This window comes from Danio rerio, chromosome 7, assembly GCF_052040795.2.
Source record: "Danio rerio strain M-AB ecotype USA chromosome 7, GRCz13ab, whole genome shotgun sequence".
In the NCBI taxonomy this organism is placed as follows: Eukaryota; Metazoa; Chordata; class Actinopteri; order Cypriniformes; family Danionidae; genus Danio; species Danio rerio.
The window spans coordinates 74,195,001-74,207,500 of NC_141027.1; the positions used below are offsets into that span (position 1 = coordinate 74,195,001).

The following is a 12,500-nucleotide window of genomic DNA, read 5'->3' on the forward strand; positions in this document are numbered from 1 at the left end:
AAATAATAATTCTGTCGTAATTACGTTTACCGTAATAAAAGTTACGACAGTGGTAATGGTAATCTATTAAAATATGCATCAGCATTAAGAGCTGGAAATGGAATGTGGGATGGGCTCATGGTCGTTATATCAATATTTATGATAATTAAAACAGGGCCTTCCCCCTTTTTAGCAGAATGGACACTTTTCACCGACTATGATGACACATTTATTAACGTTTATTAACATTGTAAATCTAGCAACTTTTTAACATGTATATTAATATTTTGTGTTTTATCACCTTGGCATTAAATTACAGACGACTAGTTAATGCTGCTATGTGAGCAAGAGGTAATGCATTTGAACTGCCAACTATTTCAGCATATGTTTTACGCAGTGGATGCCATTCCAGCTGCAACCCAGTACTGAAAAACCCCCATTTCAAGGACAACACAAACACACTTTATTGAACATGTATTGCAAAAGATTCAGCAGCAGTACCCTGATGGTGGCGCTGTGGAGCTCCTTTCTAAGGCTGTTAAGCTGCTCCAGAAGAAAAGATCTCTCTTTCTGCCACTCTTTCTCTCGCACCGTCAGCTCTTCTTGTGCTCTCCAGAGACCTCGCACATCCTGTAGTTGAACACACACACACACACACACACATTATGGATCACACATACTGTACAGCAAAAATTAGCTGGTTTGAGTCCAGGCTGGGCCAGTTGGCATTTTTGTGTGGAGTTTGCACGTTCTCCCCGTGTCGAGTTTCCCCCACAAGTCCAAAGACATGGGGTATAGGTGAATTGGGTAGTGTATGAGTGTAAATGAGCGTGTATAGATGTTTCCCAGTGATGGGTTGCAGCTGGAAGGGCATCCGCTGCATAAAACATATGCTGGATAAGTTGGTGGTTCATTCCGCTGTGGCGACCCCAGATTAATAAAGGGACTAAGCTGAAAAGAAAATGCATTAATTTACTTGTGCAAATTGTTCTGAATATTTTTAAGTACATTTTAAGAGCTATTTTTTTTAGTGTATTATGTTTTAAAATGTGTCCCGCACTAGGCAAATATATTTAAAAAGGAATATCATTTTAACTAGTGGTTGGCCGTTATCGGCGTTAATGCAAGACTTTTATAGGGCGATATAAAAAAAATATGGCCACTAATCTAATCTCAAAGTTGAGTTGAGAGCTGGGTCTATTCTACACAAGCTATGATGATTTTCACCTTGATATTTTAGTGCGAATGTATACCTGACCGGTGAGCCGTCTGACAAAAAACTGCCCTTCTGAATCAAATCAGCAGGATGTCCTTTTGGATTTTTCACTTAATTCGAAAACACTTCTGACTAAGCTTACATGGACATCTGTAATCTAGTTATTAGCCTTAATAGACAAGAATATAATGAAGGTGTTTTAGTGAAGTGCTTTCATGTAAGAGTTTTCTGTGATTTTGGGAGACTTTAACTGCAATTCGACAACTTCACCGTCACTCATGAACGTTTCATTCATGCCCCTGTGACAATTAGATCTAATCATCTTGCATTAGATGCAAAATAGGAGTAAGGACTGGTGAAAGTGTTATTGAATTTAATAAACTACGTCGTATGGAAAGAAAAAACTTTCACATTTTATGATGTGTGTGTGCGTTTGTGTGTGGTCCTTTACTGACAGCCGCGTGTTTGTATCTTGTCAGAAATGATGGAGAAAACTCCCACCTGACGGTAATAGTTTGATTGCGGTGTTTACTTCAACATTGCCACAAATATCTGCATACTCCACATGTCTTATTTTCATTTGTGTTTAGTTCAGTTATGACTTTAGTCGGATTTTGGTGATCAAAAATCACTGTTTGAAGCTTATGTAGGCCTACAGTTTAACATTTATGTTTAACTGAATAAACAGTTAGTAAACACAAGTACATCTTATTGAACATCATTTATTTTCATCACCAATTATCATAGTAGAGCAGTTTCTCAAGCAGTTTGTGGTGCAGCTTGGAAACAGGGGATAAGCCTCTGGTCTAATGCGCCACCTGGCTTGAGAAACCCATTCTCAAAAGCCCCTTTCACACAGTGATACGGGTAAATGTACAGGAAAATTTCCGTAACGACTTTACCGGTAAATTCAAAAAAGAGCTGTTCACACAGACGAGGACGTTACGGAATTTTTTTCCAGAAAAGACACACATCCATTCCAAAATAGCGGTAAATTCTGGCATCATTAACCAGAAATGAGCTCTAAACGGCTGCGCTTGTACTTGTAAACATTTGACTACATTACCAACTCTGTGGATGGATCAGTATTGTGAACAACTTCCATGAAAGTACAGAGGAACACATTCGCATGTAGAGATGTACATGCTATGTGTGTGAGCTGGCGCTCACCAGCTCCTTTACAGGCACACACGACACATCACACAACTGAAGGAAGCAGAGCTTGAAGGTAAACAAACAACGACTTATCATAAGCCTCTTATTGATAATAATTTACACAGTTGGCATTAAAAAGAAACATAGAAACATTATCTGGCTAACATCTAGCAGCTAAATGCATCTGTAAAAAAATTCAAAGGCGTTTATACTTTCATAAACCGAGCGAATGTGAATATGTCTGAGTGTTCTGATTGGCTAAAGTAGACGTCTCACGTCAGCACGTTCTAGACATGCAACACGCTCTTTCCGGCAATCATTCTTCTGCGTTCACACAGCGCAGCATTCCGGCAAACTACCATTAATGTTACAACTTCTCTTTCCGGAAAATAGCCAGAACGAATTTTATTTTCAAAAAAGGCCTGTTCACACATACAGAACATTACCAACAATTTTCCGGAAAGGTCTGTATGTGTGAAAGGGGCTAAAGATTTACTTTTAGTCATTATTAGGGTAGCACACATATTCTGAATGCCTTCGGCAGAATTCAAATGAGCCATTTTAATCTAGATTAATTCTAAAATTACAGTGAGAATAATCTAGATTAAAAAATGTATATATGGCCACCCAGGGCCGGAGTGGGGTTCCTTTTCAGCCCTGGAGTTTCAAGTCTTAGACAGGCCCACCTCAGTTCATGACTGACTATAAAATAAGGTAATTTTCAATTCAGTTTCTAATGACACTATCACGTCTTTTACAAGAAAACAGCTGAGTTAGAACTTTAAATATTCAACAACACTAACATTATTTTATGTCTTAACAATAAAAATGAAAAAAATAATAATAATAATAATTACTTGAGGTTCGAACACGGGTCGGGGGCATCGTAACGCAACATGCTGACCAATGGACCACAATGGCACTGTTACAACAAAGAAGTTATGTCATCTGTTTTTTATTGAGCAGGTGTAACACTCATTAATATTAATTATTTGAATTCTTATTTTCACTAAGGTGCCGCTGTTTAAGGTTGAATGATAGTTACGCCATCATTAACCTGCAGGCTGCATTTTGTTCACGGGGCAGCGAGAAAATAAACAAGAAGAGCGGAGCTGCGGCAAAATATTGAATAAAGAGTGAGGCTATGGTCAAATAAATAAATAAATGAAAAAAAGTGCGACTGCTGAGAGGGCAAGCAGCTAGAGACACCAACCCTCACGGCTAAAAAATGGACAAGCCCACTGAGAATTCTCCCGCTCCTCCTGATTAGCCAATTTAACCAATTTAACTATATCACATTTACATTTACATTTAGTCATTTAGCAGACGCTTTTATCCAAAGCGACTTACAAATGAGGACAAGGAAGCAATTTTCACAACTAAGAGCAACAATGAATAAGTGCTATAGGCAAGTTTCAGGTCTGTAAAGTCTAAGAAGAAAAGTATTAGTAGTATTAGTAATTATTATTATTTTTTTTGTACAGTTAGTGTGATTTTCAGAGAGGCAATTGCAGATTAGGAAGTGTAGTGGAGACTAAATAGTTGAGTTTTTAGTCGTTTCTTGAAAGTAGCGAGTGACTCTGCTGTTCTGATGCAGTTAGGGAGTTCATTCCACCAACTGGGCAGATTGAGCGTGAGCGTTCGCGAAAGTGATTTCTTCCCTCTTTGGGATGGAACCACGAGGCGACGTTCATTCACAGAACGCAAGTTTCTGGAGGGCACATAGATCTGCAGAAGTGAGAGCAGATAAGAAGGAGCAAGGCCAGAAGTCACTTTGTAGGCAAACATCAGAGCTTTGATTTTGATGCGAGCAGCAACTGGCAGCCAGTGCAAACGGACTAGCAGTGGAGTGACATGTGCTCGTTTAGGTTCATTGAAGACCACGCGTGCTGCTGCGTTCTGGAGCAGTTGAAGAGGCTTGATAGAGTTAGCTGGAAGGCCAGCTAGTAGAGAGTTGCAGTAATCCAGTTTGGAGAGAACAAGAGCTTGAACAAGGAGTTGAGCTGCATGTTCAGATAAGAAGAGTCGGATCTTTCTGATGTTATAGAGTGCGAATCTGCACGATCGAGCAGTTCTAGAAATGTGGTCAGAGAAGTTTAGTTGGTCATCAATCGTTACTCCAAGGCTTTTCACCATTTTGGATGCAGTAATGGTTACCCCATCCATCTGGATTGTCAGTTATTTAAAGCACAAAGAGCTTTTAAAAATAGCTAGTTTTGGCTCTCACGGTGGTGCACCACATCCAGTAAAGACTCTCAGATAAAAGTAGCAGTCCACCTGTACTAACCTCTACCTCCAGCCTTCATACGACTATTGACCCACGCCAAGCGTCGCTACAAGTCTTGCTTCTCGTTCGGAAAAAAAAGTAAAAAATAAAAGGGAACAAGTTGTCGGAAATGAAATTTCAATTCATCCAGTCCCTTTATACACTGGTGCAAGAGCTGGCGAGGAGAGCGGGGGATCAATAGTGTTTAGACAGCAGAGCAGATTTTCTAAGAGCCCAATCAATAGGAAGGAGAGAGGGAAAAATACCTCGGCTTTTCTTTGGGTGTTGCAGTAAATACGAACAAATCAGTGGCCTTAGGCTAAATGGATTGACCAGCCGTTTCCGACTCCTGTGCTGTAAATAAAGATCTATTGGGAAAGCTCTGCGCGGGTCCCTGAGAGGGGAGAGAGAGAGAGAGAAGGCCACCATACCGAATCTGTCTCTCACACACACACCTGCACTTCACCTGGACACACACACTGCGAAACGTCACCCGCTTCACACAGGACATCATCAGGTGAGCCAGTAAATCATGTGATATATAACAAAACACCCACTAGGTGTTTCTTTAAAGGGGACCTACAGTATTCTGCCCCTTTTTACATAATGCAAAATAAGTATGTTTTCTCTAGAGAGTGTATGTGAATTTTCAGCTTAAAATACACACACAGATATTGTTTTTTTAACTCTTTAAAACTGACCCTTTTAGGTTTTATCCTAATTGTGGGGTTTTGGTGACAGTCGCTTTAAATGTAAATGAGAAAGTGTGTGTGTGAGGGCAGAGCTACAAATGCCTGTGTGTCAGCATAGTGGCAAAAACAAGACTATGCTAATGAGGAAAATAGCAACAAATCCTGCAATACACTTCTTGTGCCAGGTGCATGATAGGGCCTGAAGTCTGCATGATTCCACAATTCCACATGAGAAATAAACTTGAATAAAATGGTAAAACTTTACAATAAGGATTCAATATTTAATTTATTTACTAACAATAATAATGAAATAAAATCATATAAAAATAATAATTAAGTAAAATAAAATTAAAATAATAAAGTAAAATTACAAATAAAATTTAAAATAATTTAGTAATATAAATTAAGTAATAATAATTAAGTAAAATAAATAAAATTAATAACGTAAAATGAAAAATAAAATAAGAAAATAATTAAACAAAACAATATAAAAATAATAATTAAGTGAAGCAAAATAAAATATTAATGTAAAATGAAAAAATTAATTAAAAATCATGAAATAAAATAAAATAATGAGAAAATAATACAAAAAATAATAATTAAAAACAATAAAATAAAATTAATAAAGCACAGTGACAAATAAAAATAATGATAAAGTAAAATTAAATAAAATACTGAAGTAAATAAAATAAAATTAAAAATAATAATTAAGCAAAACTAATTAAATTAATAAATTAAATTAATAAAGCAAACTGACAAATAAAATAATAATGATAAAGTAAAAAAAATGAAATAAAGTAAAACAAAACAAAAAATAATAATTAAGTAAACTAAAATAAAATTTATAAAGAAAACTGACAAATAAAAAATAATGATAAAGTGATAAAAATAAAACAATGAACTAAAAAAATATTAATCAAGTAAAATAAAATAAAAATAATAAAGAAAAATGACAAATAAAAAATATGATGAAGTGAAATAGAATAATGAAATTAAATTAAGTAAAACAATAATAATAAAATAAATAATAATAAAATAAAATAAAAACATTTAAGCAAAAAAATGTATAAAGCCAAAAATTAAATAAAGTAAAATGAAATTAAATAAAACATAATAAAATAAAATAATAAAATAAAACAATTCAGAGTGTGAAACAAAAAATATCGATGAAGACAGACAGAAAAGATTCTACCATATACAGTGAGGTCTTTTCATTAAGAGTTCAAATATATTAATTACTATATTATCAGCATCACTTTGAGAATGTGTTTTCAAGTAAAATCTCGTCTAAACTTAACTCTTGTCATGCAATGTTCCCTAAAACTTTAGTATCCTGATTTACATATTTAAAGTTTTCTCACTGCACTCCTGAATATTAGTTCTCTCTCCATTTACAGCTGTTGGTGAGAGAAGATTGAAGCTTAATGAAGAGCTTGAACTCAAGCACCTCTGAACTTAGTACTTTGGTTTAATTACTGAGGAACACCACAGTAAAGCGAAAGCAAACTGTGCAGAAGTGTATGATATATGAGTGCTGCTCCACACTCCTCAGCCAAAACAAAAACACAGCACAGAAGCCAAAGCAATAAAAGTAGCGTCCTGCTCAGAAAGAACACATTCATCAATACAATGAAGAGAAATGTGGAAATAAAAGTATGAAGTGTGCTGTTGAGCATCCCAGCAGGACTGAGGGTGGACTTGCACTGACTTGCCCATGTTTGGTCAGGGTACAAGATGAGGTCTTTGTTTATGGTGTTATGTCCCATTTAACAAGGAGAAAGAGTATAAATAAAATAAAGTAAAAATAACTTAAATTAAAAAAAAGTTTAAATAAATTAAATGTTACGTGCACTAAGCTGAGTTAATTTTCTGCAAGGGTTTAATTAGAGAATGCCACCAGGAGATGATAAAATACAATAAAATAAAATAAAATAAAATGTTACTTAAACTGAGCTGAAAAGTTTTCGGCAGTGTTGTTATTATACATTTCACAAACAGATTATGAATGTAAATAAATAAGTAAATAAATATAAAAAATTCTAACAATATTATAATAAAAAAATTAATTAAATGGTAAAACTTTGCAATAAAAAAGATAAAAAGTAAAAAATAAATAAAATAAAATAAAAGTGAATTTAATTAAATTATACTTGTACTAAAATTAAATAATATTTTGAAGTGTCATGGTTAAAAAATTCAACAAGGAAATAAAATAAATAAATAAAACAAAAAAATAAAATAAATAAATAAATAAATTAATTAATTAATTAATAAAATGTAACTTGTAGTAAGCTGAAATCTTTTCTGCAGTGTAATGCTTTTACAATTTCACAAGGTGATAATAAAATAAAATGAAATAAAATAAAATAAATAAATAAAATGTTACTTAAACTAAGCTGGATAGTTTTTTGCAGTGTCATTATTATACATTTCACAAAAAGATTATGAGAGTAAATAAATATTTAGAAATATAATAATATTATAATACATTTAATTAAAATAAATACATTTTATTAAATATTAAAACTTTGCAATAAAATAAAGAAGATAAGAAGTAAAAATAAAAGAAATAAATAAAATAATAAAATTCAATTACAATAAAGAAAATAAGGAGTGAAAATAAAAAATTAAAACTAAAACAAAATACAGAAGATAAGGTGTAAAAAATAATTTTAAATTAAATGTTACTCTTTCTTTTCTGCATTGTCATGATTATACAATTCCACAAGTAGATACAATAAAAAAAAAATAAATTACAATATTTTTTTTAATAAAATGTAAAAAAATAATAAAGAATTAAATTAACAATTTAATTAAATAAATACAATACAAATGAACAACAATTTATATGTACTAAAATAAAATAAGAGTATTAGAAATAATAATAATAATAATAATAATAATAATAATAATAATAATAATAATAATAATAATGGTAAAACTTACAATAAAATAAAGAAGATTTAAAAAACTAAAACTAAATAAAATAATGCATATACACTGTCAAAGAGAGTTGGTGAAATAATATTTAAGTGTTTAAATATCTAAAAGCCAAAAAGCTACTTACAAACAGAAAAGGATATTTTATGAGCCGAAAAAAAGTATGTTTTCAACGAAGTAAGCCAAACTAAACATGCAGAACTTGTTAAGAAATACCATTCTTAACAAACAGAAATCAGGTTGTGCGTGTAAACATGGTCTTTCTTTCTTTTTTTGACTTTCTGGGGAGTCATCTGGTTGAGGATGTGTTTGCATATTCACTGCTGACATATTCTGCTGCAAAGGTCATTGTAGATTGGGCTGTGACTGCAGAGGGACATCACAGTTCGGCTAAATGCCCTCTCAAGCACATTACCTTAATGATACCATTCCTCACACCCTATCAGAGCAAAGAGAAAGAAATGACTCCAAAAGGACATTCTTTGACCCAGATTCCTTGATTGGAGAGAGGTGTTAAAAAAGCACCCCTTCAAAGTCTGCCTTAACAAACCACAAAGTTGAACTTCTTATTTTTACGAAAAAAAAAAAAAAAACTACATCTCATTTTGAAAAAAACAGAGACCAATTTCATCACTCCTGACTAATGCATGTTCTTAAAGGAAGTGCAGTTAAGATCAGAATTATTAGCCCTTCTGAATATTTATTTCCCCAAAGTGACATTTAAAGGCTTAAATAGGTTAATTAGGCAAGTTAGGGTAATCAGACAAGCCATTGTATAATGATGGTTTGTTCTGTAGAGAATCAAAAACAATTGTAGCTTAAAGGAGCTAATAATTTTGACTTTAAAATGAAAAACAGCTTTTATTCTAGCCTAAATAAAACAAATAAGACTTTCTCCAGAAGAAAAATATTCAAGGAAATACTTTGAAAATGTCCTTGCTCTGTTAAACATCATTTGGATATTTGAAAAAGAAAAAAAAAATCACAGGAGGGTGAATCATTTTTACATTAACTATGTATTAGGTTAGTGGATTAAATTAAACTGAAGTTCAAAACGAGCATCAAATGGGGAAGAAATGTGATTTAAGTGACTTTGAAAGTGGCATGGTTGTTGGTGCCAGAAGGGCTGGTCTGAGTATTTCAGAAACTGCTGATCTACTGGGAATTTCATGCACAGCCATCTCTAAGGTTTACAGAGAAAGGTCTGAAAAAGAGAAAATATCAAAAAAATATCGAAAAAAGCAGCAGTTCTGTGGGTGATAATGCCCTGTTGATGCCGTAGGTCAGAGGAGAATGGCCAGACCGGTTCGAGGAGATAGAAAAGCAACAGTCACTCAAATAAGCATCGTTACAACTGAGGTATGCAGAAGAGCATCTCTACGACCCATCCAACCTTGAAGTGGGTGGGCTACATCAGCAGAAGACCACACCAGTTCCACTTCTGTCAGCTAAGAACAAGGAACTGAGGCTACAATTTGCAAAGTTAGGTAAGTTAGGATTATCAAATGTGTTTCTGTTATGCTTAATAACAGAATAATGAGAGAGATATTTATTGAGAAATTGTTAAAACTTTTCTTGAAAGTCAAGTTTACATACAATAAGATTATTATGCCTCTGAAAAAGCTCAGATGATGGTGTCAAGGTTTTGGAAGTTTCTGATTGGCTAATTGATAACATTTGAGTTAATTAGAGGCACAACTGTAGAATAGTATTTAAGGAAAACCTCAAACACACTTGAGCTTCCGTAAGGGACAACATGGGGAAATCAACAAGCCAGAATCAACAAAATCAGCCAGATTACAATTTGCTAAATTACACAGGAAAAAAAGACACATTTTTGTCTTGTATGTATGTCCTGTGCTCTGATGGAACTAAGATTGATCTGTTTGGCCATAATGACCAGTGTTACATTTGGAGGACAAAGGGGAAAGCTTACAAGCCTAGGAACACCATCCCAACTGTGAAGTATGGGGGCGGCAGCATCATATTGCGGGGCTGTTTTGCTGCAGGAGCGACTGGTTTACTTCACAGCATAGATGGCATCATGAAGAAAGAGCATTATGTAGAAATACTGAAGCAACATCTCAAGACATCAGCCAGGAAATTAAAACTTTGCCACAAATAGGTCTTCCAAACAGACCATGACTCTAAGCATACTGCCAAATTAGTTAAAATGTGCTTTAGGGACAACAGAGTTAATGTTTTGGAGTGGCCATCACAAAGCCCTGATCTAAATCCTATGGAAAAGGAGTTGAAGGGCAGAGTTGAAAAGCTTGTGCGAGCGAGACAAATTTGACTCAGTTACACCAATTCTGTCTGGAGGAATGGGCCAAAACTCCTTCAAACTATTGTGGGAAGCTTGTGGAAGGATACCCGAAACATTTGACAAAAGTTATACAGTTTAAAAGCAAAGCTAAACAAATTACCAAGGAAATGTGTGTAAACTTTTGACTGTCTAGAAATGAATAAAAAATTCTATAAAATAAATCTCTCATTATTCTGGCAATTAGCAAATGTAAATCATTTAGGTAATCCTAACAGGCCTAAAATAGTAAACGTTTAGTTTGATTTAACATCAGACAAAAATGGTTATGTTCCTTTTTTTAGAGTGTATGTAAACTTCTGGTTTCAACTGTATAAATGGATGAAATCATAAAAAGCAATATTATGTTAATGCTTGAGAGATTTGCATGGTCTGTCACTTTTAAAATACATAAAAAACATACGAGACTGTGATTTCATCCAAACAGTGCTGACTGTGAGGTCCGTCTGCAGATGTTTCGTCGGGTCTGGACAGTAGCTGGTGTCCAGAGGCTCCCTCACACACACACATACACAGCCGCCCCGGGCCATTCTCTAAGTGCTCTTTACTTTGAAAACACAGGTGGTCTCGAGGGGGCCTAGCAGACCCACACAACACTTTGAATAATAAATCCATACATCATAAGGACATGTCAGAGCTTGATTCACGGCGGTAAAGCGCTGAGGTATTAGCTTTAATAACACAGGCTGGAGTCGGCCACTTGCTCTTTCCTGACAAATACGGCCAAATCAATTAATTCTACTGATATCCCCCCCAAAGCACACAATATAAATTCCACGTCGTGTTTTTGTTTTAGGAAGAAGCTTGTGAATCTATGAGTCATTTTTTACTCTTATGCCCTCATTTCTGAAATATTCCGCCGGCTAGCACATTTGTTTTTTTTGTTGTTGAGAACTTTCTCTTAAAAGGTTACAGGATTGGGAGTGCAGGACAAAGATGGGTAGCTCTGTCAGTTATCAGAAAGTGTGTTGATATTCTGGTCATAATGACGGATGGAAGCATCAGTCTATCAATCCCTAGAGACTTAAACAGCACTGCTTCAAGGGTAAAACACAGAACTGGTGCTAATGGCCGCAGGAAGGAATCAGGGGAGTCTAAAAAGTCTGAAGGATGACTATAATAGTGACTGGAGAACAGGAAATCACTACAATCTTTTGAAATAGACTCGATGGTTTGATGTGCCAAGCTTGGGTCATTCAGAAGGTTGTGGATAATGCAGAATGATCTCTTGGTGACAATAGATAAGGTTTTGTTTATGGACCCTTTTCACATTTCCGGATTTCATAGTAGCGGAAGTCGTCATAACAGCCAGGAGAAAAAACAGTCAAGTTTACAGTTCTGCCACATAAATAATGCATTAGAAACAATTTTTTTTGTAATTTGATGCAAAGACGATGAAATGCATACATAAATACACCGAAATGCTTACACAACAAGAAAAATCGAAATATTAAAAACTAGGATTAAGGATTTAGGACGCTGATGACTGTTTATTGTCTTATAAGAGTCTTGTGAAAAGGGTCCAGTTATCTGCGGCCATATCAGTATCGACTAATAAACAGTATTTTCAATAATATTGTTAGCATTTTGATGACGGAATTAGTATGGCTGGGACAATAAATTGATGCCTTGTGAATCAAAAAATGATTCTGCACAGATTCAGAAATTTTCTGAATGCATTGCGATTCTTTTCTTGAATTGGTTCTGAGCTTAGTTTTTACCACCAGATGGCGCTGTGTGCTTTACAAACAGCCACACTCTGCCAACCCCTACAGATTTCACTTGAGGTCATTCGGAAGGTTGTGGATCTCTTGGTAACAATAGATTAGATTTTGTTTTAACAATATAAAATAACTACATGGATGCACAAATTATCGACGACCATATTAAATTTGGCCGATAAACAGTATTTTTATTATTATCGCTATC

At 34.5% G+C, this 12,500-nt stretch overlaps 2 protein-coding genes across 23 annotated transcripts in view; both read right to left on the reverse strand.

The window, feature by feature from the left end:
• Window positions 1-4,471, reverse strand: part of znf143a (zinc finger protein 143a) — a 705,859-nt gene extending 701,388 nt beyond the window's left edge. Inside the window, exon 1 of the mRNA XM_087259239.1 lies at window positions 3,648-4,471. The gene's annotated coding sequence lies outside the window, so the exon portion shown is untranslated. The remainder of the gene's footprint in view (window positions 1-3,647) is intronic.
• The window catches only part of pmfbp1 (polyamine modulated factor 1 binding protein 1), a 326,759-nt gene that overhangs the window by 100,715 nt on the left and 213,544 nt on the right, over window positions 1-12,500 (reverse strand). For all 22 annotated transcript variants that reach the window (XR_015496469.1, XR_015496468.1, XR_015496471.1 and 19 more), the window contains one exon: window positions 481-609. Coding sequence is in view for 10 of the 22 variants with exons in the window: in XM_087262201.1 (XP_087118327.1) it covers window positions 481-609 (129 nt within the window). In the remaining 12 variants the exon portion in view is untranslated. The remainder of the gene's footprint in view (window positions 1-480; window positions 610-12,500) is intronic.